Genomic DNA, 21,123 nt, shown 5'->3' with positions numbered 1-21,123 from the left:
TCAAAATTAAAATATTTTACATGATCGCTAATATTTAGTATCATAAATACAACTTAAATACATTATCTTAAACGTTACTATATATGCATATGCAGGGCCGACGTCAGGCAGGTTCAACGCGTTCACCGGAACCCGGCCCCGCAAAAGATCACGCTGATCTTGTGCATATAAAATTGATTACGTACATGATTACCATTTATCCTAATATCAATCACAATACTCTAATTAGACACGACATTTCCTAAAAAATAACTTACTTAATTTAAAAAATTAACTAGACTTAATTAAAATTAATTACATGCAATGATGATAATGCAAATTGATCAAACATTTGCTTCTTCTTAATTACAATGAAGATATAATGCGTCTATGGAATTCTTTTTCCTTGTTTTAAGAATTTATAACAGATGTAAAACTATTTATGATGTTTCAAGCATGTTTTTATATACATATGTTATTTTAATTACTTTACATGACAAAAATTTATTCATCCTTAAAACCTCTGTTAAGTCTAAAGAATTCATTGGCAAAATGCATTAAAAATTTTGTAAGACATATATTTTAACAATAGCAAAACGAGTAAATTGTTATGAAAATAATGTTTTTAAAAGAAAATTAGTTTGTATTCTAAACAAAACTCATTTTAGTTCGAATTAACATTTCGATTAAGTTTTTTATTTCATCATTATATGAAATAGAATTGCTTAAACACAATACAGAATATGAACTTTCTTAAAAACAACATTTTAAAACGATTTAGTTTAAAGGAATTTACACTTTGTTCAAGGTTATCATAATTTGTTCGGCCAATTACATATTAAAGATAATTTAAAACAATATGAATACTATATCATCTATATGTTATATAATAGGAATTATAAAAAAAATTAATGTTTCGCACTACATACATATATCTATAACAAATTGCAATTCGTTACATTATTACAATATTACATTATTATTGTAGAATGTTCGATCATCGTTTGTTGTTCAAATAAACATTTACAAAAATATTAATACGCTGTATTCGTGTTTATTTGTTTATCGATCTAACTACGTTTTTAATCCTTTTTGTGACCTCAAATTTCCAAGCGTATCAAATGCGCTAGCGACCCTTTAAATATAAATATAAACTGATTATGTTTACTTCTGATTATTAAAATAATTCGTTATTACAATTTTCCAAGTATAATTAGTTCTTTTATTTCTTTCCCTTCACGATAATGAAATTACTTCATAATGCATTAGATATTTCATTAACTATTTATAAATATATTCTAACTTCATATACATATACATATACATATATATGTATAAGTCTACAACATCTTCCCTGTCACGAATACATATTCCAAATTCTGTGGCTCATGCAAGAATGTAAAATACGCATTACATTTCTAGCACTATCGATAATTATCTGTAATTTCATTCCCCTTCTTAAAATATTCATTTAAACTGGTATATGTATATCATCCTAGATCACGAAAAAAATATTTACAATTGTAATCTAAAAAAATGGAGAATCACAGCAACAAATGGGACATATTTAATATGTACTTATTTAGTTTTTCATTTTCTTATGAATAACAATTTCTTACTTTATTTCTAAATAACATCATTAATAAAATACATTGAACGAAATTAAATTTTTCGTCTCCGTATAACCTTCCAATTGATCTTTGTGTCTCTCAAAACATAAAAAATATTAAATGTCATAATACCTTTTTGGAAATTGTCAATTTATACCGATTAATTTTGTATAAAGATATTACAATTTTCATTTTTTGTGTAACAAAACGTTTCGAATTTTCGCATTATCAAGAAATCCCAGCACTTGTATCTTTCTACTGTACAACTGACGAAACTGAACGATTATAATGATGAAACGATTATAATTTTTACAGTAGATACAGAAGCATTCGGCGATTATATTGGCATAGTCGATTTGGTAAATCTCGGAATACCTGAAGCATTATGGGAACTTCACATGAATATCTTCTTATAAACTACCGTTTATATCGCCCCTTTATTAATTGTAAAGCTTTTGCCATTAATGGTGCTTTTGTTTTTTTTGCTATAACAATGAATTAGAAGAATTAAAAACAAGAATTAAAAGAAAGTATGTTAAAATATTACAATATTTTCGAACCTTATTTTATTTAAAAAAAAAAACTCGACTCTATGTTTCATATGCTAAATAATAGTTTTCTACGAAAATTTACTATGAAAGATAATAAATTTTTAAAAAGTAAAATCATTGCAATGTGCACAAGGTGATGCATATAAAACTAGCCCCACCTAGATATCTCAGCTGCTATTAATGATAGGAAAAAATGCATGAGATTAAACTTGCTTGGCATCGACGGGTACATAATCTAATATCAATAGTTTTTTAATAATGCACTAGTAATATATTATTAGATAAATAAATCACCAGAATGTTCGATAAAAGTAAAAGTAATAGTTTACTTCCTAAAAGTAAACTATTTTCATAGTCATAGACATCAGTTGACCTTCGATTATCTTCAATGATCTTGAATCACAGGTCATTGTACGCGTCTTAAAAGCTCTATAGATGGTTACGTAGAAAATATCATTCCATTCAAAAAGACGAAATTAACCTTCCTATGTCCTTTACGCGTCCATCTACACCATCATCTACATCATCTATTTATTATTCACATCGGCTATTTACATCAGAGTATGTACCCCTTGACGCTGAGCAAGTTCAGTCTGATACATTTTTTTTTATCACCAAGGGCAGCCAAGATATTCAGCTGGCCTGTTTTACATGTATAATATTTTATAAAATATGTCAGTAATTTATCATCGTGTATAAAAATACTTACATGATTTTGTACGTGATACAGGTGGTGATGGAACGGAAATATTTGTAGCAGCTGTTGGTCCTCCACCACTAATTAATTTCTTTTTTATAGTAGATGCAGTATTAGGTACAGAATTTGCAGTGCCATATTTAGCTTGCTTTTTAAGAACATTTCTTGGAGGTTTAACAACATTATCTACATATGCAAGTTTAGTGGATCTTACTGGTACAGATTTGTCTATTGATTGTTTTATATTAGCTGTAAGCGTTTTCAATTTTGCTTCTCGTTCGTCTAAACATCGCTATTGAATAATAAAAGAATATGAAATAATGAATATGAAATAAACTAAGATATTATAAATAAGGCGAATTATTCGTTTTAAATCTACCTACCATATACATCTCACGCCATGTTTCCATTTCTTCTCTTTGTTTATTTCTAAATTCACGATTGCAGTGATATTGCCATAATTTATCTGTGTCTTCAACCAAATAGGGATTATAATGTTCCAACATAAATAACTGATCTGCTGTTGCACGTTCAAGAACAGGTTTTATGATATCAAAAGGTACACCACCAGTAAATTCAAGTGCTACATATAACAAATGAAAGAAATACTTAGAGAATATTTTCATAGAATGATCGCTATACGTTATTTCATAAATAATTCATAGGTAACCTACCATCGATATTCTCTATCAATACCCTTGTACATATCTCAAACAAAGTTGGTACTGTTGTATAACCAGATTTATTTCCTGAATATACTTTTGTCCTTTGCAATTAAAATTAAAATTAAAATTAAAATTAAAATTAGAAATGAACATATTGCTTTCATATGTATATATATTCATAGTAATACAAAACGTACCTTTGATTTTTAACATACATTACATCTGTAAGAGCTTTATCTTCTTCTTTGCGATGAACAGGATTAACATATGGCAGTGGCTTGTAATTAGGGCTAATCTCTGGTAATGTGGATGCCAAATCTACATTTAATGGCTCTAACTTCATATTTGTTGTTAAAAGAGATGGTGTCTATAATAGAAAATGTGCATTATGTTTATATTTATATTACTATATTATATACTGTAATTTAAGTAATATAACATTTTATTAATTATATAGCACAAAGTACCTGTAAAGTATCACTTGTTGATTCATTTCTTACTGCTGTCTTTTTATTACTTGCAGTTGATTGTTCTGCTTTCAACATTTTTGCTGTACTTGTATTTGGTAAGTTGTTAGTACGTTTTTTAGATGTCTGAGCCATTGTACACATACCTAATGCTTCTGCAAAACTAGCACCTGTATACAAAAAAGCACTATTTAGAACACTTTTCAAAAATAATGATTTAAAATAGTAAAATAAAAGAACTAGTTTATTAAACAAATAAATATTTTACCGATACTATTTAAGAATATTTAAGAATATTTAAGAAATTATAAAATGGATATAACGGTGAAAGATATAAAATATTATACATATTAGAAATTATATATAAAAGATTCATCTTTTTTTGGTAATGTTTTTTCGTCTAGTCGCGGAGAGACGCGTTCACGCTGAAGCGCGTCAACGGGAGTCGTAAATTCCCGTTACGATTATAATAATCGACACCACGAGCAGATCGATCCCCTTATTTCTTGTGAGATAATAGTTATATAATATGTATATATTTACACCAACTTACAATATTTGTTGCTTACACAGGAATTGTTCAACTTTGTCGTACCGAAATGTACACTAGTTAAACCGAAGATATGAAGAGACGATTTGAAGATAAGCAGATTTGTCTGCCCGAGGATTGATAGAACAATAACAGACCCGTCTCGTACTATTAAGGAGAAAAGCTCGATGTGAGTGTGCCCTTTTTGAACTAAGAACGCGGATTCGTTGTTCACACTTTTCGGTAGAAAAGTGAGGGTAACGATCCTCGATGCCCATTGATATAGCCAATGTTAATAAACAAAAGACGAGGAGAAAGTCTCCTGCAGGTGTGACTCATGGGTGCCTGTTTCTCGGAAAAACCAATTATTTCGCTGGGCAAACATCCGCTTTCCCCGTAATTAGTAAGAGCGTGCAATAAACCTAAGGATTGTTTAAAGGGCAATCCATAAGCCGGAAATACTTATATGAATAGAAATTAAGCCGGAAATACTTATATGAATAGAAATTAGGCCAAAAAGGTTCGGTTTATGGTGGTCCCTTGGGTTTATGGAGGTCCCTTGGGTTTATGGAGGTCCCTTGGGTCAGTGTAACGAGGTGTAGGCCTTGGCGGCCAGACCGCGAGAGACGTCGCACGGACCATTTCGCGCGACATAACGGGTAATGTTAAATAAAAACATTTATAAACAATATATTTGTAAACTAACCTGAATGACAATCTATTCCTTCGTCTCCGCTAATTTCTTGCTTCAATTTTACCAAATCCTTTGATTCTTTTGATCCATGTTTTGAATGCTTTGAATCTTTATTGCTTTTATTTTCTTCTTTATCTTTCCCATCCTTATGCTCCTCTTTCTTATATCTACTTTTGTTTTTATCATGATGTTTCTTATAAGAGGAACTGTGATGATTTGATTCTGAAGAATCCTTATTAGAATGCTGATCACTATGTTTAGTTTCATCTTTATTATGATTTGTATGTATATCAATTTTATGTTTCTGTTTTTCATATGTCTGTTTTAATTTACAACTAGATGAATCAGTCCGATTTTTGCTACAGGTGCTCTTTGATTTGTCATGAGAGTCTTTCTTTTCATGTTTAATTTCACTTTTAATTAACATATCTTTATCCTTAGGCTCTTCTTTTATTTTAACTGAATTTAATATGGTACTATTATTATGCTTTTCAAAACTATAGGATACATGAGGATACACACGAGATTTACTTTCATCACTGTCACTATCTGAAATTTTCCTTCGTTTACTTTCTTTGTTCATAATATTTGAATCATCACTTTTGCGTTTATAAGCCTCGTCGCTACTTTTGAGTGAGTTACTACTATCAATAGGTCTATTAGAATGTTTTTCTGTGTTATTAGTCTTACTATGACTACGATGTTTAGAACTGTGAGTTTCATCTTTCTTACTGGCACTTTTAGTATCCTTTGAAGATTTTTTATCACTTCCCAATTCATTTTTATAGCTATGTTTAGTTTTATCATGCTTTTTTTGTTTTTCTAGATCACTAGTTGAATTTTTAGCAATATCACTATTACTTATTGACTGATCTTCAACAGATTTTAATTTGGATTCATGTTTGGAAGTATATTTATTGTTGCATAATATCTCATTCTTTTCTGACTTATGCCTATGAATATGTTTCCCACTTCCTTCAGTTTTATGCCTGAAGAATTAGTTAAATGCATATTTACTTAAAATATATATATGAATATAATTAAAAATTAATAAAATAAAATGAAACAAAATAAAATAAAAATACCATTAGAAATAAGATATTATTATGTTTAATATTATAACAAATATCTTGCATCTTATAAAGTGAATTTTTATATTCTATTTCAACATTCAACTATTACATGCTACAATATATAATGTTGTATATACAACATATCCATTTCATACATTAAGATTATATAAAAGTCATATTTCTTTCTATCATACCTTTCAGGATTCTCCTCAGCTCCTTTTGGAGACTCACGACTGTCACTGTAGCTCTCAGGTGCATCAGGAACACATACTTCATCTTCATCTTCACCTTCACTAGTTCCTTCACTAGCAACCATTGCTTTCCATTTTGCAACAAGCGCCTTAGCAGCATCTCCTATACCACCATCGTATTTCCTCAAAGCATTTACTGTGCGTCCTACACCAGTTTCTTGAAGATGCTGCACTGTTACAGGCAGATTCGATAGTTTTGAAATACAATGAAGTATCTGTAACACAATTGAAATAATATATTATAGCCAGTACATTAATTGCAGCTTACTATTCTGTCAAACAATTATAAATAAAATACCATACAAACATATAAATGCTAAAATTGATAGAAATAAAATTGATGTGAAAGACATATATGCTTCTGTTTTCTGAAAAAGGATTGGCTTTTTACATGAGCAATAGAGCAAAATGAAAATACAGTAGAATAAATATTATACAAATTTATAAATATATTTCTTCCATATTTTTTAATATAGATGAATGAAATTTTCGAACAACAATGTAGAATTTATTATCACTATCGTGTTTGGATTTCACTATGAGGTTATAACTCAACTACACTAATAAAACTGCATCAGTGTATACGTTGAAGAATATGGAAATTAGTGCACAATACATACCCTATCTTCATTATCGTCACACTTTTCAATATTTCGCTGGTAATGCTTAATTTTATCCACTACAGTCATCTTTGCGGCTGCCAGATGCTAATTGGCGTCCCTTGGTAAAATCCATCTGTTCATGGATTACCAATGAAGTACAAACTAATAGACAATGCAGTAGTCAGTTCAATGCACATTTGTGTAGACCAATCAGATGATAGATAGAAACAATATGGCGTTATACTAACCTGTAAAATACGCTATGAACGTTCTATTTTAGATATGCATAACTTTTAAACTGCTGCATATCTAAAGTTAAGATTTGCATTTTTGAATTCTACGTGCTGAAAACTATTAAATGATAAAGAAAAAAACAATAGTTTTATATCCCCCAAAATCAAAGTTAAACCGACTTTAATCTTATATGTACATAAACAAATACATTATATATATACTTTTTATAAAAAAAGAATGGTTGTATTAACACGAATTTTATATTATGCAGCAAAGGTAATCTAATCTTAACATATTTAATATTCTTTTCTCATTGAATTAGTACAGTTATAGAGTAAAGAAAACATAGTTTACAAATATGTAGATTAAGGATTTATAGATTAATTATTTAGTTGCCAAGGAAATATATTCGACAAGGCTTAATTGACAGTTTACGTATTCACGTAATTGGAGGCACCGGCGGTTCTGGATTACCTGCTTATGGTGGAATAGGCGGAGCAGGCGGAAATGTATATCTTGTCTCAAAGGAAAGATTAACATTACGAGATGTTAAATACAAACTAGAAGAAATGAAATTGAAAGCAGGAACAGGAGGCGATAGTAGTAAAAAAGGGCTCATTGGAATACCTGGAACAGACTTAAATATAAGGGTTCCAATTGGTATCACCATTTATGACCAAAATCGCGTTAAACTTGGTAATGTACATGTAATAATAAATAACAATAATTATTCTTGTTTGTTTATGATATTTATTTGTTAAAATATAGGTACAATGAATTCAAAGGATACAAAATTGCTAGTTGCTACAGGTGGAATAGGGGGATGTGAAAGGACAGGCTATTGTGGCCTTAAAGGTGAAAGTCGTACTATAGTTCTTGATCTTCAGTTACTTGCCGATGTTGGTTTGATAGGTTTTCCAAATGCAGGGAAGAGTACATTTCTAAATGCAATCTCAAGAGCTAAATCAAAGATTGCAGATTATCCATGTAAGTTTACTGTGTATAAAACACATTATTTTTTTACTAGTTAAATGTATGCTATTTTTTCTTACTTATTATGATTTTTTTCAGTTACAACTATAAGACCACAATTAGGTATTATAAAGTATAAAGATCACAGACAGATTTCAATTGCAGATTTACCAGGTTTAATTGAAGGTGCACATATTAATAAAGGAATGGGTCATAGATTCTTAAAACACATAGAAAGAACAAAATTACTGCTCTTTATTTTAGACATTCAGGGATGTCAATTTTCTATAAGACATAAACATAGATCTTGTCTAGAAACTGTGCTCTTATTAAATAAGGAAATTGAACTTTATAATCCTGATTTGCTAGATAGACCTGCAATGATGATAGTAAATAAAATGGATACAAATGGAGCAAATGAAATCTATAATGAAATTAAACTAAAATTAAATAATTTATCAGAATTTCTCTCAGAATTTGATGAATCAATTCAACCAAAAAGAGTATTGCAATTTGATGATATTATAACAACATCTTTAATTTTACAAAATGCAGATGAGATACGTGAAATTAAAACAAAGATTAGACGTATTATTGATAAATATGAAGAAGCAAAAATTTCCGTTCAAGATATGGATTCAAATGAAGATTGTTTACGTACAAAGTTAAAAAAACAAATGCAGCAATATGCGCCGACATTTGTATAACCTATCATATTTATAGTACAACCTATCCATAATGAAACACTGTATAATCAAAACAAAAACATATTTTTTGAAGAACAGTATATACAGACTGAAAAAAGTAACAACCTTGTAATTAATAGCCTTTGCAACATAACAATAAATGTATTTGACATTTTATTTTTTTAATTGTTTAGAAAAGTTTTTTCTTTATTTTTATCCATTCACACTTTAAGTCTGCTGCTTCTATTTTTTTAATCCAATTTTCTCCAAGTGGAGCTGTCTTTTCTATTTCGATTTTTTCAATTTCATTTGGATTTCTAATGATGTCTACATCTGCAATCCATTTTTCTATTCCATTCCATGCTATCATCGTCCCATTATCAGTGCATAATTTAGGTGGAGTTCTTATAAGGCTATAACCTAATTCAGTACTCACAATATTCAATGCTTTAGCTAGGAAATTATTACATGCTACTCCTCCAGATATAACCTGTTCATTAACAATAAGCAATATATATTGAACATACATATATATCAAATTAAGGCAGTGTTATTAATACTTTTGACGTACCAATGTTTGTTTATTTTTAGGAAATAATGACATTTTATTAATAAATTCCATTGCTCGTTGAGTCCTATGACAAATATGTGTTACTACAGCTAATTGAAGTGCTGCGCATAAATTATATGCATCAGGAATCACTGCATCACCCACTATGTTATGTTTTTTTTCTTCTAATTCAATGTACTTTGTACAAAGAGTTAAGAATCCACCAAAACTAAAATTACAATCACGATATCTTGTCATTACAGGTGGAAATAAGAACTGTTCAATGTTTGATGCTTTATTTGCTGCAATTTCTATAGCTAGGCCTCCATTTAAAGTACTAAATTCTGGAATATTTTTTAATTTGAGTCTTCGTGCAACCTATAAATGTAAACTTATAGAGTAATTTAATTTAATCCATTTACTATTTATTATCTAAGTTATGTGGATTAAAGATGTATTAAAAAATATGTAAACAAAATTATGATAGTTAAAAAAGAGATGATATCAACAATGCAATGATTACCTTATCAAACATCTCCCCAGGTCCATTATTGATAGAAGTACCAAGTAAATAAAATTTATTTACATTATCAACAATTGCTAGTAAACAATGGGCTCCAGAAACTAATAAAACAAGATATGGGAAATCAATCTGTAATTAAAAGTTAGTTTATATCTTCCTTATTAATCAAATTTTATAATATATTAAATATGAACATTTTATAAAAAGACCTCTATGTTCATTCTTGCTGTTAAAGCATGAGCTTCCATGTGATGTATTGGTATAAGAGGTTTCTTCCCAATTTGTGCTAAATATTTTCCAAATTGTGTTCCAACTCTAAGAGACATAGGAAGACCAGGTTTTACAGTTGTAGCTATTGCATCAATATCTTTTAACTTTAGATTTGCAGCTCTTAATGCATTCTCACAAGTTTTTGTAATACTATTTTTATGTAATACTCTTGCAACCGATGGAATTATTCCTCCATGACTAAAAGACATCAAAGTTATATTCTAAATCATCTTAAAAGATTCTATAATATATTATATAAAAGTTATAAGAAAAATTATTAACAAAATTTTTTAATTACTTCAAATGCGTCACATGTTGAGATCTAATTGCTTCACCTAAAATTTGTCCATTAGCATCAACAATTCCACAAGCTGTGTCATCACAGCTAGATTCTATTCCTAAAATTACAGCAGGCTTGCTGTGGAAAAAGTTCTGTACCAACTTTAAATTACATTTATGTAAATATAAAGATTTAACATTATTTGTAGAATGTTTGTATAAGCATTTGTGAAACAATAAGCCTGTATTATATGCCATTCTCAATTTTAAATTAAACATGAACCCTTTTCATTTATATTTAGAACATTATAATATATGTGGACATATATTGTGTATATCATGTATGAGTATATATACATATATAGACATATTAAAATTATATTGTGTACTTAAGTTATTTGCATTTACTTATGCACAAATTCAAACATAATCGTGTCATACATAATAATATTAACCCATTAAAATGCTAATAATTAAATTAATAATTTATATGTGGTACTTTACTCAATTTTGTTTATTTTATGTAGTGTTTGAAATTAATGCAATATACAAAGGCAGGCAGGAATAATATGCGCTATTGCTATATTTGTTATGATATTGTATTCAGTATTATTTCGAGATTTCGATATAGGAAGTTGATACCTCGAAAGTAACAATCGATGTGAGCTACGCAACGCTCGTTATCTCGGGTCTCGGTGCCATCACAGTTTGCAGATTTTCCTTCAAGTATCAGAAAGTGGATGTACAATGTCGGAACAGTAAGAGATATTTATTTTTCAATTATAGAAAATTAGTGTTTTGATATAATTTTACTATTTGATTTAACCTCAGAATTATTTTATATACAATTATAAATCTGTTATTTCTTCGGTATAGCTATGTTTATATTGAGGTTAGAGTTATAATCATTGTTAATAGTGACGTACATTGTGTTTTTTCCATCATCCATTGTATTCTATCTTTTTGTGAATTATTCATTTACTAGTTTTGCAATTAAAATTCATTTCGTAAAATATAGCGATTGTATTTGCAGGATATCAAAAAAATATGATAACCATAAAAATAATATCTGTTTTTATTGTGTACTAATGGCTACTTTAATAAACATTGTTTTGATTACTTTTTGTTGTATATAATTCATTTCCACAAGTTTAGTGAATTTCCTATTATATTTTATTATCATATTTTAACACGAAGTTGTATCTATATGTTAATTGAAAAAACATATTTTAATAATATAAAAATATATTAAATATATTTAAAAGAGATTTTTAACGCGATGATCGCTGTACCTATTTTTATTCAAGTTTTTACTTGTACAGTGATGATACCCTATTGGACGAAGATCTTGGAGATGAAGAATATGATCTAGGCAATGATGAAGAAGAGGCTCTTTTAGCAGACGACTATGAAGTGGAGAGGGTGAGCATATTGCTGGACCATTATTTTGTTGTTAAATAAAAATTAGTTCATTATAATGCATCATATGATACAATATAATGTTCAAGTCTAATAACAAATATATTAAAAAATATATATTGCTGTTAGAAAATTAAGAATTTTATATTCTATTTGTTAATGTAATAACAAATAAATATATTGCGATTATTAATCAAGGCGATCTTAAAAATTGTAGAGAGAAATAATAGTTGCACATATAAAGTTACTCTCTATGAATTTTCTAATAATTCTTCTGAACTTTGTCAAAAATAATTAATTATTTAATACAAACAAATTAATTTTGATATAATTTTGTTTTTATGTGTTTTATAAACGATATATTTCAGCAAACAAGAAGGACTTCATTTAGTTATATCTGATTTATTTTGTGTATTATGACTAGGATGAACAAATTTAAAATCATGATTTCAAATTACATATTCTTCATTGTACGATGATACTGTCTTAGACACAAGATATTTATCATTAATTCGGTGAAATAAGCATTTTACTTAAATTGTGAGCGAAAATATTATGTGCTTATTATATGCGTATGAGATTGTATTCAAAGTTTAAAGCAAATGCACAAAAATTATAATATATTTTTGCGTAGGCGAAAATTTTGTATTTTATGCAAATGCTTCATATTAATTGTTGATTTATAAAATTTATTACGAGATTTCTCAACTTTATTATAATATACAAAGGATGTGAAAATGAAGCATGAAGCATGAAACATGTAAAACTCATCCACAACATATTTCGTAAAAATTTATGCAGGGAAAATGAAAGATAAACGATTGATATTTATTCTTCGTATTCATATTATATCATAATATTATTTGCTATAGCAATTTCTATCTTTTGTACTATAATTGCGTTCTGTATTTTCTTTATTATTTAAAATTTCATAATTACTTTTATTAGTGCCGATAAAACTCTGTGTATGTATAATGAATATTAAGAATTTGTACCTAATGATATTTCCTAATTTATTATGTTATTTGTACTTATTATGTTTCTTTTTCCCTGTTTATTAAAAAGGCACAACCATTAGATATTGTAAGCAGAATAAATGTTAATGGTAATCGAAGCAGTACGATTACACAAGTTTGTTAATGTGCTATTCGTAGCCTCTCAACAAATTACAATTGAAAGCACTATTAAATTTTGTGATTTATAGTGTAAATATTTAAATATTACAATTACTACAAATAATATACTAAAAGATGTCATGAAAATTGTGTGTTTTAATGAAAGTTTTTATGTATAAAAGATATACGAATGTTTATAATATACATGTTTATATAAGTTTTCTTAAAGCGTGTTTAAAAATTTAGTCGACACAATTACATTTTATTTTATTACATTAGAAATGGAAATTACATCTTGTTCTGATTTTTAGAAAATTAAATGTAATTACGGAATTATTATTTTGTAAGATATATGAAAGATTGAAAAGAGATATTTGATTCGATGAAATCTATATATGATGAATTCTTTCATTAAAACATTCAAATATTATGGAAAAGAAATATCGAATCTGATTGTTGTGATACCATGGTATTGTAAGAAGGTAATATCGTTCGTTCTTTTGAGCGACTGTAACAATACATCGTACATACTTTATATCTTTGGATATCATATCAACTTGTATAACATTTAAAGTCATGTATCTATTTCCTTTTCATTAAAAAGCAGTATGAAATATTCAAAAAATTGAAATAGAAACTCGATGATTCTTAATGCAATTTGTCCAAAATAAAACGAATGTATGTATATAGAATAAAATAAATGTATATATATATATATATATATATATATATGTACATATTGTACGAGTAATGTACAATCAAACATAATACGAAACATATTGTTGAACTGCAATATATCATGCTGCTGCTGCCTTGAATTGTAACATATTGTATAATATATATTTATAACAATTCCGTATTGCGAAGTATCAGATATGCTATCGCTTTTATTGAGAAAATATTTTATTATTCTAATCAACTGTTACGGTAATATTCATTTGCATGAATTATAATAGTACCTAAAAGTAAGTTTTGTCGAGAAACTTGCGATTAAATTTTTTGCCGTATAAATCTTATTATTAGCGGCTGATAATAATTAAGAGATTGAATGAGAAGGAAGGAAAATTGATAGAAATAGGAGGAAAGAATGGTGCGAGAATTTTCAAATGCGGTACCTTCGTTTTAATCATGAAAGAGTAACTTCTTATAAATTGATAAACACATAGTTAATTAAAAGTAGATTGTAACGACCACGGCTAAATATTATATTTTCATTACAAATATTTGGCAATTTAATTCCCTGAGCAGCAGAATAGCTATAAGGGAGAAGAGGAAACAGATGATGTACTGGACTTAGGAGTAACCGATGCACTTGACGACTTAGATGGTGAAGATGAAAACATAGAGTTTAGTAGGAGCAAAACTGATAGAAGCAACGACAATGATTTTTACAACGACGGAAATCAGCTAGAGGCCCAATCGAAGTATTACGAACAAGATGAAATCAATGAATATAAAAGCGAACAAACCCGACAAAACGATGAATTTTCTACAATTGATAACATCAATACTTCGAATAATATCGAAAAGGGAGATCTACGAGAGAAGCTGCAGAAAAATGCAAAAATCTATTCTGCAAATGGACAAGGATTGGAAGATGACGAATGCGAAGAAGCTAAAGAAAGGAGGAACAGATTTCAAAATGAAAGAACTATCGTTTCTTCGAAAATGAATAACCATATACCGGATACTTTGGAGAACGTGGTAACATCTGAACCATCCAAACTAGCATCTAGAGGCCGTGGAAGAGGTCGAAGTACAAGAGGAAGTCGCGGTGGAAGATTCAATACACAAAATTCGGGAAATTTTAATCCAAGGTATGTGCAATTGTTGCTTGCCATTCTTAAGGTCTCTGTATCTATTTATCTATTTATGGTATTATATATAAGCGCGCGTGCGCGTGTTTGTCTGTACACATGTATAATATTAGAATATTAAAATACCTATTAAATTACCTATGTAATTGTTTGTAAAATGTGATTGGCCAGGTTCGGTAATGCACGCAACGCAAACTTCGATAATCAACCACCACCAGTATGCAGGCCACCTTTACTCGAGACCTGGCCACTCTTTTTCCTCGGAGTACCAAACAATATGCAAAACCAACAGATCGTTTACCAGCAACAAAATTCTCAAGTACAACCCTTCCAGCATTATTCTCCAAACGGTTCGCTCCAAGGCCCATCGCATTTTGTAGATAATAGAGCACAATTCAATCCTAATCAATTTCAAAATCAAGTGGGTCCTAGAACAATGGGGACAAGAGTAGATTACGGACCTCGAGGTGGCTTGTCAGGATCGCTTCCAGGACCGTCTTATAGCCATCCATCGAATCAACCACCTTATGTCCAAATTCAACCGGCGCCAGTTGGTGCGAGTACAGCCCCGTTTCAAAGCTCAGCTTCCCTTATGCAAGATAATCAAGCTCGGCTGATGCAAAACAATCAAGGTCCATTGTTGCAAGGGAATCCTGGAGGAACGCTTCTTGGAAATCTGAATTCAGTCGTACCTGGAACATCGACCGCGCCATTGTTACAGGGCAGTCAACCGTTACCTATGCAAGGATATCCACGTCAAGCTTCTTCCCAAGGGCCACTTATTAATCATCCTAACGTCAATCAAATACCAAATCAACCACCTTTCGAGAATAGACCACCTTTTCAAGAAGCAGCTCAATTTGAAAACCGATCCGTTTACAATTCAAGGTCCGGATATTCCGATCAAGTACCTACCAGTCAATTTAATACTAATACGTTACCCGTACCGCAACAATCCACTTCCAATGTACCCAATGTACCTTTACCTCCAGGGCACAAGATTTTAATCAATCCTCACTTTCGAGGAGCCGTTCAGTCGACAAACGATGGTAAGTTCTTTCAAGTGATTTTTCAAGTGAAACTTTTATCAGTTTCCTATAATTTCATATTAATTCCTCTTACTTATGATTCCTTCTGGCTTGATTCGCAAACAGCAAGACTCGCATGGGATTCCAATCAGCAAACACCTAATTTATCATCTCAAGTTCCTACTAGCCAATTCTCGCAACTCGCTATCCCATATCAGAATCAAAGTTCGTATAATCAAAGCCAACAAGAACCGCCGCATTATCAACAAAATTATCAACAAAATAAAAGCGACGTATGTATCGCGTGATATTGACGAATCTAAGGTGTAACAAGATTTTACAGAAAACTATAATTATATGAATTTTCACAGGATCCTTACGCATACTTTTCTGATGTATGGCAAGAAAATAAACCGCAGAAAAATCAAACTCAGAGTAAACAGTATCCTTTAGAAAGTAGTTACTTGCGAGATGATAGCTATGAATCCAGTTCGAAATATAAATCAGATCAGGGGAATCAAAAAAATAATTATCCACAGGTTGGTGGCGTACGAATTGATAACAAATATATTAAGCGTGAAGAATATAATTTAGTTTTTAAAAATAATGCTCATCCCCAGGATCACAGAGGAATCCATCAAAATTATCGCGATAAAGATTTGTCGTCGAAAACAAGAAACGATCATGTATCGAAGGGTAAGATTTGCTCGTCAACCGCGTATTGTGAGAATTATGATCAAAATCATGTACAGAAGTCTAGTAACAGACCAGTGAATACTTCGATAAGAACTAGATTGCCACAAAAAAGAGTTCCCAACTCTGTAGACAGACCTTTACGTGATTTAAGCCCAAAGCGAGTAAAGCTTAGCAACAGAAATCTTCAAGAAGTACGAACAGTGGATATGTTAAACAATACGAATAATGACAAAAAGGTATATATACATTTTTTTATTATTTTATTTCCTTCCCACGCATTGCGTTGCATTCCTCCAAAATAAATTTTTATAGGACGAAGAAAACGATCCAGAAATGCAGGAATATAGAAAAAAGATGGAGGAACAGAAACGGCTTAGAGAAAAGATCTTGCGGGAGAAGGAAAATCGACGAAAAATGGCTGCAATGGAGAAACAAAATGATGAAACTAAAAACGAAAATACATGTATGTATAATATTTCATTATATAAATCAGATATACACAAATTATTTAGTAATTAATCACTTGAATACAATGGATACGTTTTCAAAGGCAATATTAAGTTAAGTTTTTTTAGTAATATATTTTTTTACAAATATATATGTATTTCTATTGTTTAAAAGAGTTACCATTTCTTTATCAAAGTATGCAAAATATTTGTTAAAAATTATTTCATTCTTTTTCTTCTATTATCATAATTGAGCATTTATTTAATAAGCTACGATATTCTGTTTTAATTTCAGTTATAACATGATATTTCGTTTAAGAAATAACTATAATATATTGTGTACATAATTATATATAATAATAATAACAATAGCAACGATTTAAAATGAATATAATTGTGTGTGTAATGAATAATTTTACTTCCTAGTAAATGAAAATACACAAGATGCAAAACCTGTATCAGCACTTATGGGAGTAGTAAAAGATGCATCCATAAACAAAGGACATAACAATACTGGAAGAGGACGTGTTCGTCCTATCAATACACAATCTACAGAGGTATATGACTAAAGATGCCATGCTTTCTTAATTGTCGGTACACAAAACATTTTTTCCTCTTTTTTTTCCTTTCTTTAATATGCACACTTGTAAAACAGTGAGTGTAATTAACGGTTTTTCTTATTATGATATTTTTTATAAGCAATTCGTGCTTAATGCTCAAAGCAAATAAATTGTATAAAATGTGATCGTGTCTGATAGAATTTTATTTGTTTGTATTATACTAAAATGAAAAAGAGAAAAATTCAAATATATTGTATATAAATATCATAGGTATAGAAATAGTTGCTGGTAATATCTAGGAAATTAAAAATTTTTTTATGTACTAAAATACATTGTTGCAGTTTTTATTTATTCGTAAGAATTATACCATTTGTAAATATTTATTTCTATTTGAATGATAACTTACATATCTAAAATAACATATTATTAACTAAAAAGATACATACATATAGGTCTATCAGACTTTCTGTATATTTTTTACTCGTGTTCTAATAAAATATATTTTTAAATACTTTTTGTTCTATTTAATTTCCTCCAAACTTTTATTAAGATCATTCTATATTAAAATGCTTTATCAACTCTTTTTCATTTTGTTGTAATTTTTGAAGCAAAATCTTGATCTTTCTAATTAATTTTTTATATTAAAATTAGTAACTCAAATATTATTATTCTTTCTTATACTTTTTTACAAGGCATGCTATCTTTCACGACTATTTTTGTTATAGGTTGCAGAGAAATCATCCTGTATACGAATTGTCAGGACAATACAAACTATACAACCCAATGATTCCATAGATTCTACAAAAGACAGTAATTCTGGACATACGATTAATCAAGGAAATGAACATACAAAAGTATTAAATTCCCAATCTGGAACGCGAAGAATTGTAATTCAGAAACCATTATTAAATACACAAAAGGTTGCCACTACTATACAAAAAACAGTATCGAATCTGCAGAAAGGTCAACTGTTAATGCAAAACAAGTTAGTTAATGTTGCTCAATGTCCAACTCAAAGAATTAGTCAAAATCAAGCTGATGTTTTAAGAAAATTAGCAAATATAGGACAAAAAGTTGCTGGTACTTCGCAAAGAATTGTTAAACAAAAATCACCAGGAAATCTTCAAAAAACTGTGATTAATGTACAAGAAGTAACGAATACCAATGCAAAAAAGGTTGTTGTTAATACACAAAGTAACCAAAGAGTTGTACTACAAAAATCTCCTATACAACAGAAAAAAATACCGGAAATAAAAACAAATACTGTAAAGGTAGAGAATTTAGCAGCAAGCACGTCCGAAGCGCAAATTAGACGTATGTGCCAAGGCATTGGAACAATTGAGGTGACTATCTTTGCATGAAAACATTTAAGACTTCGATTTTCGTTGAAAATTCATAGATCCTTTTTTCACATACTTTACCTTTAGAAATCGTAAATCCACCGTCTTTTGTGGTCGTCTTTTTTTTTTTTTTTTTTTTTTTTTTTTTTTTTTTTTTTATAATAATATACAATGCCAATCTTTTCTCCTTTAAGCATGTTTGTTTTTTTTTGTGGGCTTTTTCTTCTCTTCTCTCTTTTTTTTTCTTTTTTTTTTTAAGTATTTTAATTATGATTATTTTGAGAATGATTTCAATTAAGATTTATGTAATTACGGATTACGTTAATTAAGATTTCTGACAATATCCCACATATTACATTTGTGTCAATAGCAATGCTAATAATTACATCTTTTTTCCTTTTTCTTTCTTTGGGGAGAAGTTATTATTAGTTTGTAATACTATTCGAAACCTTACATTGTTTCTTACCTTTTTGGGTATTTTTTTCATTGAGGTATATAAATTTGTTTTACAACTGACAAATTCATATTGTTGTAGTTGTTTAAAAATCATTATCCCAATATCATTTTGTATTCATTCAATATTTGATAATACTTTTCTTTATAACAAAATAAAAACAAGCATTTGATAACTACAGTATTGTATTACTTTCCTTAATATATATGAATATAGATGCAATATTATATTAACATGTAATGGACAGATTTATTTTGAAGAATATCTTACATTAACCTAAAAGTTTACATCATATTTATAAATAATGACTATAATTCATATAAAACTATATAATAAATAATATAATAAAAGAATATATCTATATATTTAGCAATAATATTGTTTAATAATATTTTGCTTAAATCTAACTTGATATACCCTGCTTGTTATATATATATATATATATATATGTATATATACAAAAAACGTTTATTTTAATTATTATAATACTTCACACGTTAGAATCATATATCTGTTATTCAATTTATTATTATGCTTTTAATAAGTTTTTGTAATAACTAGTTGAAGATATGCAACTTTTTTAAAATAAAAATTGGTTTCTTTAGTTCAACAATTTAATAATTATCTGTTTATATTATTCGTGTTATAGAGCATACAAATGGGTGAGCGCAGCGCAACGATTGTGTTTAAGACGCAGTCTGCTGCTATGGTGTTTCACAAGAAATACCAGCGCAAAATGCTTGACCTTTCGCTGATAACCGTTCGCCTTGTATCGCAATCAAGCGGAACTAAGACCACTACCACGGTTATAAAAGTTTCTTAAGAGATATATTGAACATATTTAATCTAGTGTATTACGATAAAAAAAGAGAGAGAAGAAGTATATAAGTACATTCATATTTGCGTTTATACAAGCAACGATATTTTATTTTACCGAAGCAGCCTATATATGAATAAACGCATTTCGTATTTTACATACTTTTTATTTAAAGTATGTTTCGTCCAGGAATTAGAAAAAAATACATTTTCGGCTGCAAATAAACTGTATAATATACCTTTACAAATGAGGTGAATAAACCTGACCATTTAATTTGTACATATGTCAAATATGAAATGTATATTTCATATAAAAATATACATGGTAGTATCTAATAATATATTGTGCATTTAACGGTTATCATTTATTACACAGCATATATGGTAACCTCGAAAATTTGTAATTTTAAATGCAAGAATATACATGTATCATCACATAAAACACATATATTGCATCTACGTTGTATAGTATTTTAAATTAAAACCATTCAAACCACTACAATAAATGTGTTTGTTGAAGGTTATCTTAGAGTGATGTTACACTTATGCATATATTTACGCATATTTTCTATAAAAATTAAAAGTAAATTAGGTTATAGATTACAGTTACAATGTGTTACAATATTAATCAATGACTGGCTTAAATTATGCATATATCAGACAGTTAAAATCATTATAAAGTATCAATGAACCCATCATACTTTTCATGCTTTATATAATCTATACTATGTAAATTAGTAGATGTTTTATTACAAATATCATTATACTAATTTACAGTGTGATAATATAAAAAATATATG

At 28.9% G+C, this 21,123-nt stretch overlaps 4 protein-coding genes and 1 long non-coding RNA gene across 5 annotated transcripts; 2 read left to right on the top strand and 3 right to left on the bottom strand.

The window, feature by feature from the left end:
• Positions 1-449: 449 nt before the first annotated feature.
• On the bottom strand, positions 450-7,309 carry LOC132911224 (transcription elongation factor B polypeptide 3). Its single transcript, XM_060967696.1, has 9 exons — positions 7,137-7,309; positions 6,460-6,731; positions 5,205-6,181; positions 3,970-4,139; positions 3,700-3,869; positions 3,512-3,603; positions 3,221-3,420; positions 2,850-3,129; positions 450-2,074 (listed from the first exon to the last, which is right to left on the bottom strand). Exons 1-9 carry the CDS (start codon positions 7,203-7,205, stop codon positions 2,007-2,009), a joined length of 2,298 nt encoding a protein of 765 aa, XP_060823679.1. The 5' UTR covers positions 7,206-7,309; the 3' UTR covers positions 450-2,006.
• Positions 7,310-7,341: 32 nt separating this feature from the next.
• On the top strand, positions 7,342-9,196 carry LOC132911274 (GTP-binding protein 10 homolog). Its single transcript, XM_060967840.1, has 4 exons — positions 7,342-7,628; positions 7,745-8,048; positions 8,121-8,339; positions 8,424-9,196. The coding sequence occupies exons 1-4, from the start codon at positions 7,590-7,592 to the stop codon at positions 9,029-9,031; spliced, it is 1,170 nt and encodes a 389-aa protein (XP_060823823.1). The 5' UTR covers positions 7,342-7,589; the 3' UTR covers positions 9,032-9,196.
• A 3-nt stretch (positions 9,197-9,199) lies between these two features.
• LOC132911270 (tRNA N6-adenosine threonylcarbamoyltransferase, mitochondrial) lies at positions 9,200-11,229 on the bottom strand. The gene is made up of 5 exons (XM_060967828.1): positions 10,652-11,229; positions 10,293-10,551; positions 10,084-10,212; positions 9,582-9,938; positions 9,200-9,500 (listed from the first exon to the last, which is right to left on the bottom strand). Exons 1-5 carry the CDS (start codon positions 10,909-10,911, stop codon positions 9,201-9,203), a joined length of 1,305 nt encoding a protein of 434 aa, XP_060823811.1. The 5' UTR covers positions 10,912-11,229; the 3' UTR covers position 9,200.
• A 30-nt stretch (positions 11,230-11,259) lies between these two features.
• LOC132910728 (uncharacterized) lies at positions 11,260-20,782 on the top strand. The gene is made up of 11 exons (XM_060966641.1): positions 11,260-11,390; positions 11,955-12,054; positions 14,415-14,983; positions 15,155-16,032; positions 16,138-16,304; positions 16,383-16,550; positions 16,632-16,943; positions 17,020-17,170; positions 17,580-17,710; positions 18,439-19,056; positions 20,157-20,782. The coding sequence occupies exons 1-11, from the start codon at positions 11,380-11,382 to the stop codon at positions 20,328-20,330; spliced, it is 3,279 nt and encodes a 1,092-aa protein (XP_060822624.1). The 5' UTR covers positions 11,260-11,379; the 3' UTR covers positions 20,331-20,782.
• LOC132911129 (uncharacterized) lies at positions 19,289-19,607 on the bottom strand. The gene is made up of 2 exons (XR_009658916.1): positions 19,520-19,607; positions 19,289-19,455 (listed from the first exon to the last, which is right to left on the bottom strand). It is a non-coding gene; the product is annotated as an uncharacterized LOC132911129 (long non-coding RNA).
• Positions 20,783-21,123: the final 341 nt, after the last annotated feature.

Source organism: Bombus pascuorum, chromosome 1, assembly GCF_905332965.1.
Source record: "Bombus pascuorum chromosome 1, iyBomPasc1.1, whole genome shotgun sequence".
NCBI classification, from domain to species: Eukaryota; Metazoa; Arthropoda; class Insecta; order Hymenoptera; family Apidae; genus Bombus; species Bombus pascuorum.
Note: the sequence above shows the minus strand (reverse complement) of the source record. Positions and strands in the feature narration are given on the sequence as shown.

What these genes read in the sequence shown, in the direction of transcription:
- LOC132911224 (XM_060967696.1), bottom strand. Translation starts at nt 7,205, where the DNA reads ATGACTGTAGTGGATAAAATTAAGCATTACCAGCGAAATATTGAAAAG. An exon ending in ATGTATGTTAAAAATCAAAG is followed by an intron (nt 3,604 to 3,699) that starts GTACGTTTTGTA and finishes TTAATTGCAAAG; the next exon opens with GACAAAAGTATATTCAGGAA. An exon ending in CATGGCGTGAGATGTATATG is followed by an intron (nt 3,130 to 3,220) that starts GTAGGTAGATTT and finishes ATTATTCAATAG; the next exon opens with CGATGTTTAGACGAACGAGA.
- LOC132911274 (XM_060967840.1), top strand. Translation starts at nt 7,590, where the DNA reads ATGGTTGTATTAACACGAATTTTATATTATGCAGCAAAG. An exon ending in CCAAAATCGCGTTAAACTTG is followed by an intron (nt 8,049 to 8,120) that starts GTAATGTACATG and finishes GTTAAAATATAG; the next exon opens with GTACAATGAATTCAAAGGAT. An exon ending in AAAGATTGCAGATTATCCAT is followed by an intron (nt 8,340 to 8,423) that starts GTAAGTTTACTG and finishes GATTTTTTTCAG; the next exon opens with TTACAACTATAAGACCACAA.
- LOC132911270 (XM_060967828.1), bottom strand. Translation starts at nt 10,911, where the DNA reads ATGTTTAATTTAAAATTGAGAATGGCATATAATACAGGCTTATTGTTT. An exon ending in CTGGGGAGATGTTTGATAAG is followed by an intron (nt 9,939 to 10,083) that starts GTAATCATTGCA and finishes TTACATTTATAG; the next exon opens with GTTGCACGAAGACTCAAATT. An exon ending in CTAAAAATAAACAAACATTG is followed by an intron (nt 9,501 to 9,581) that starts GTACGTCAAAAG and finishes GTTAATGAACAG; the next exon opens with GTTATATCTGGAGGAGTAGC.
- LOC132910728 (XM_060966641.1), top strand. An exon ending in ACGACTATGAAGTGGAGAGG is followed by an intron (nt 12,055 to 14,414) that starts GTGAGCATATTG and finishes TTCCCTGAGCAG; the next exon opens with CAGAATAGCTATAAGGGAGA. An exon ending in AACTAAAAACGAAAATACAT is followed by an intron (nt 17,171 to 17,579) that starts GTATGTATAATA and finishes TTTACTTCCTAG; the next exon opens with TAAATGAAAATACACAAGAT.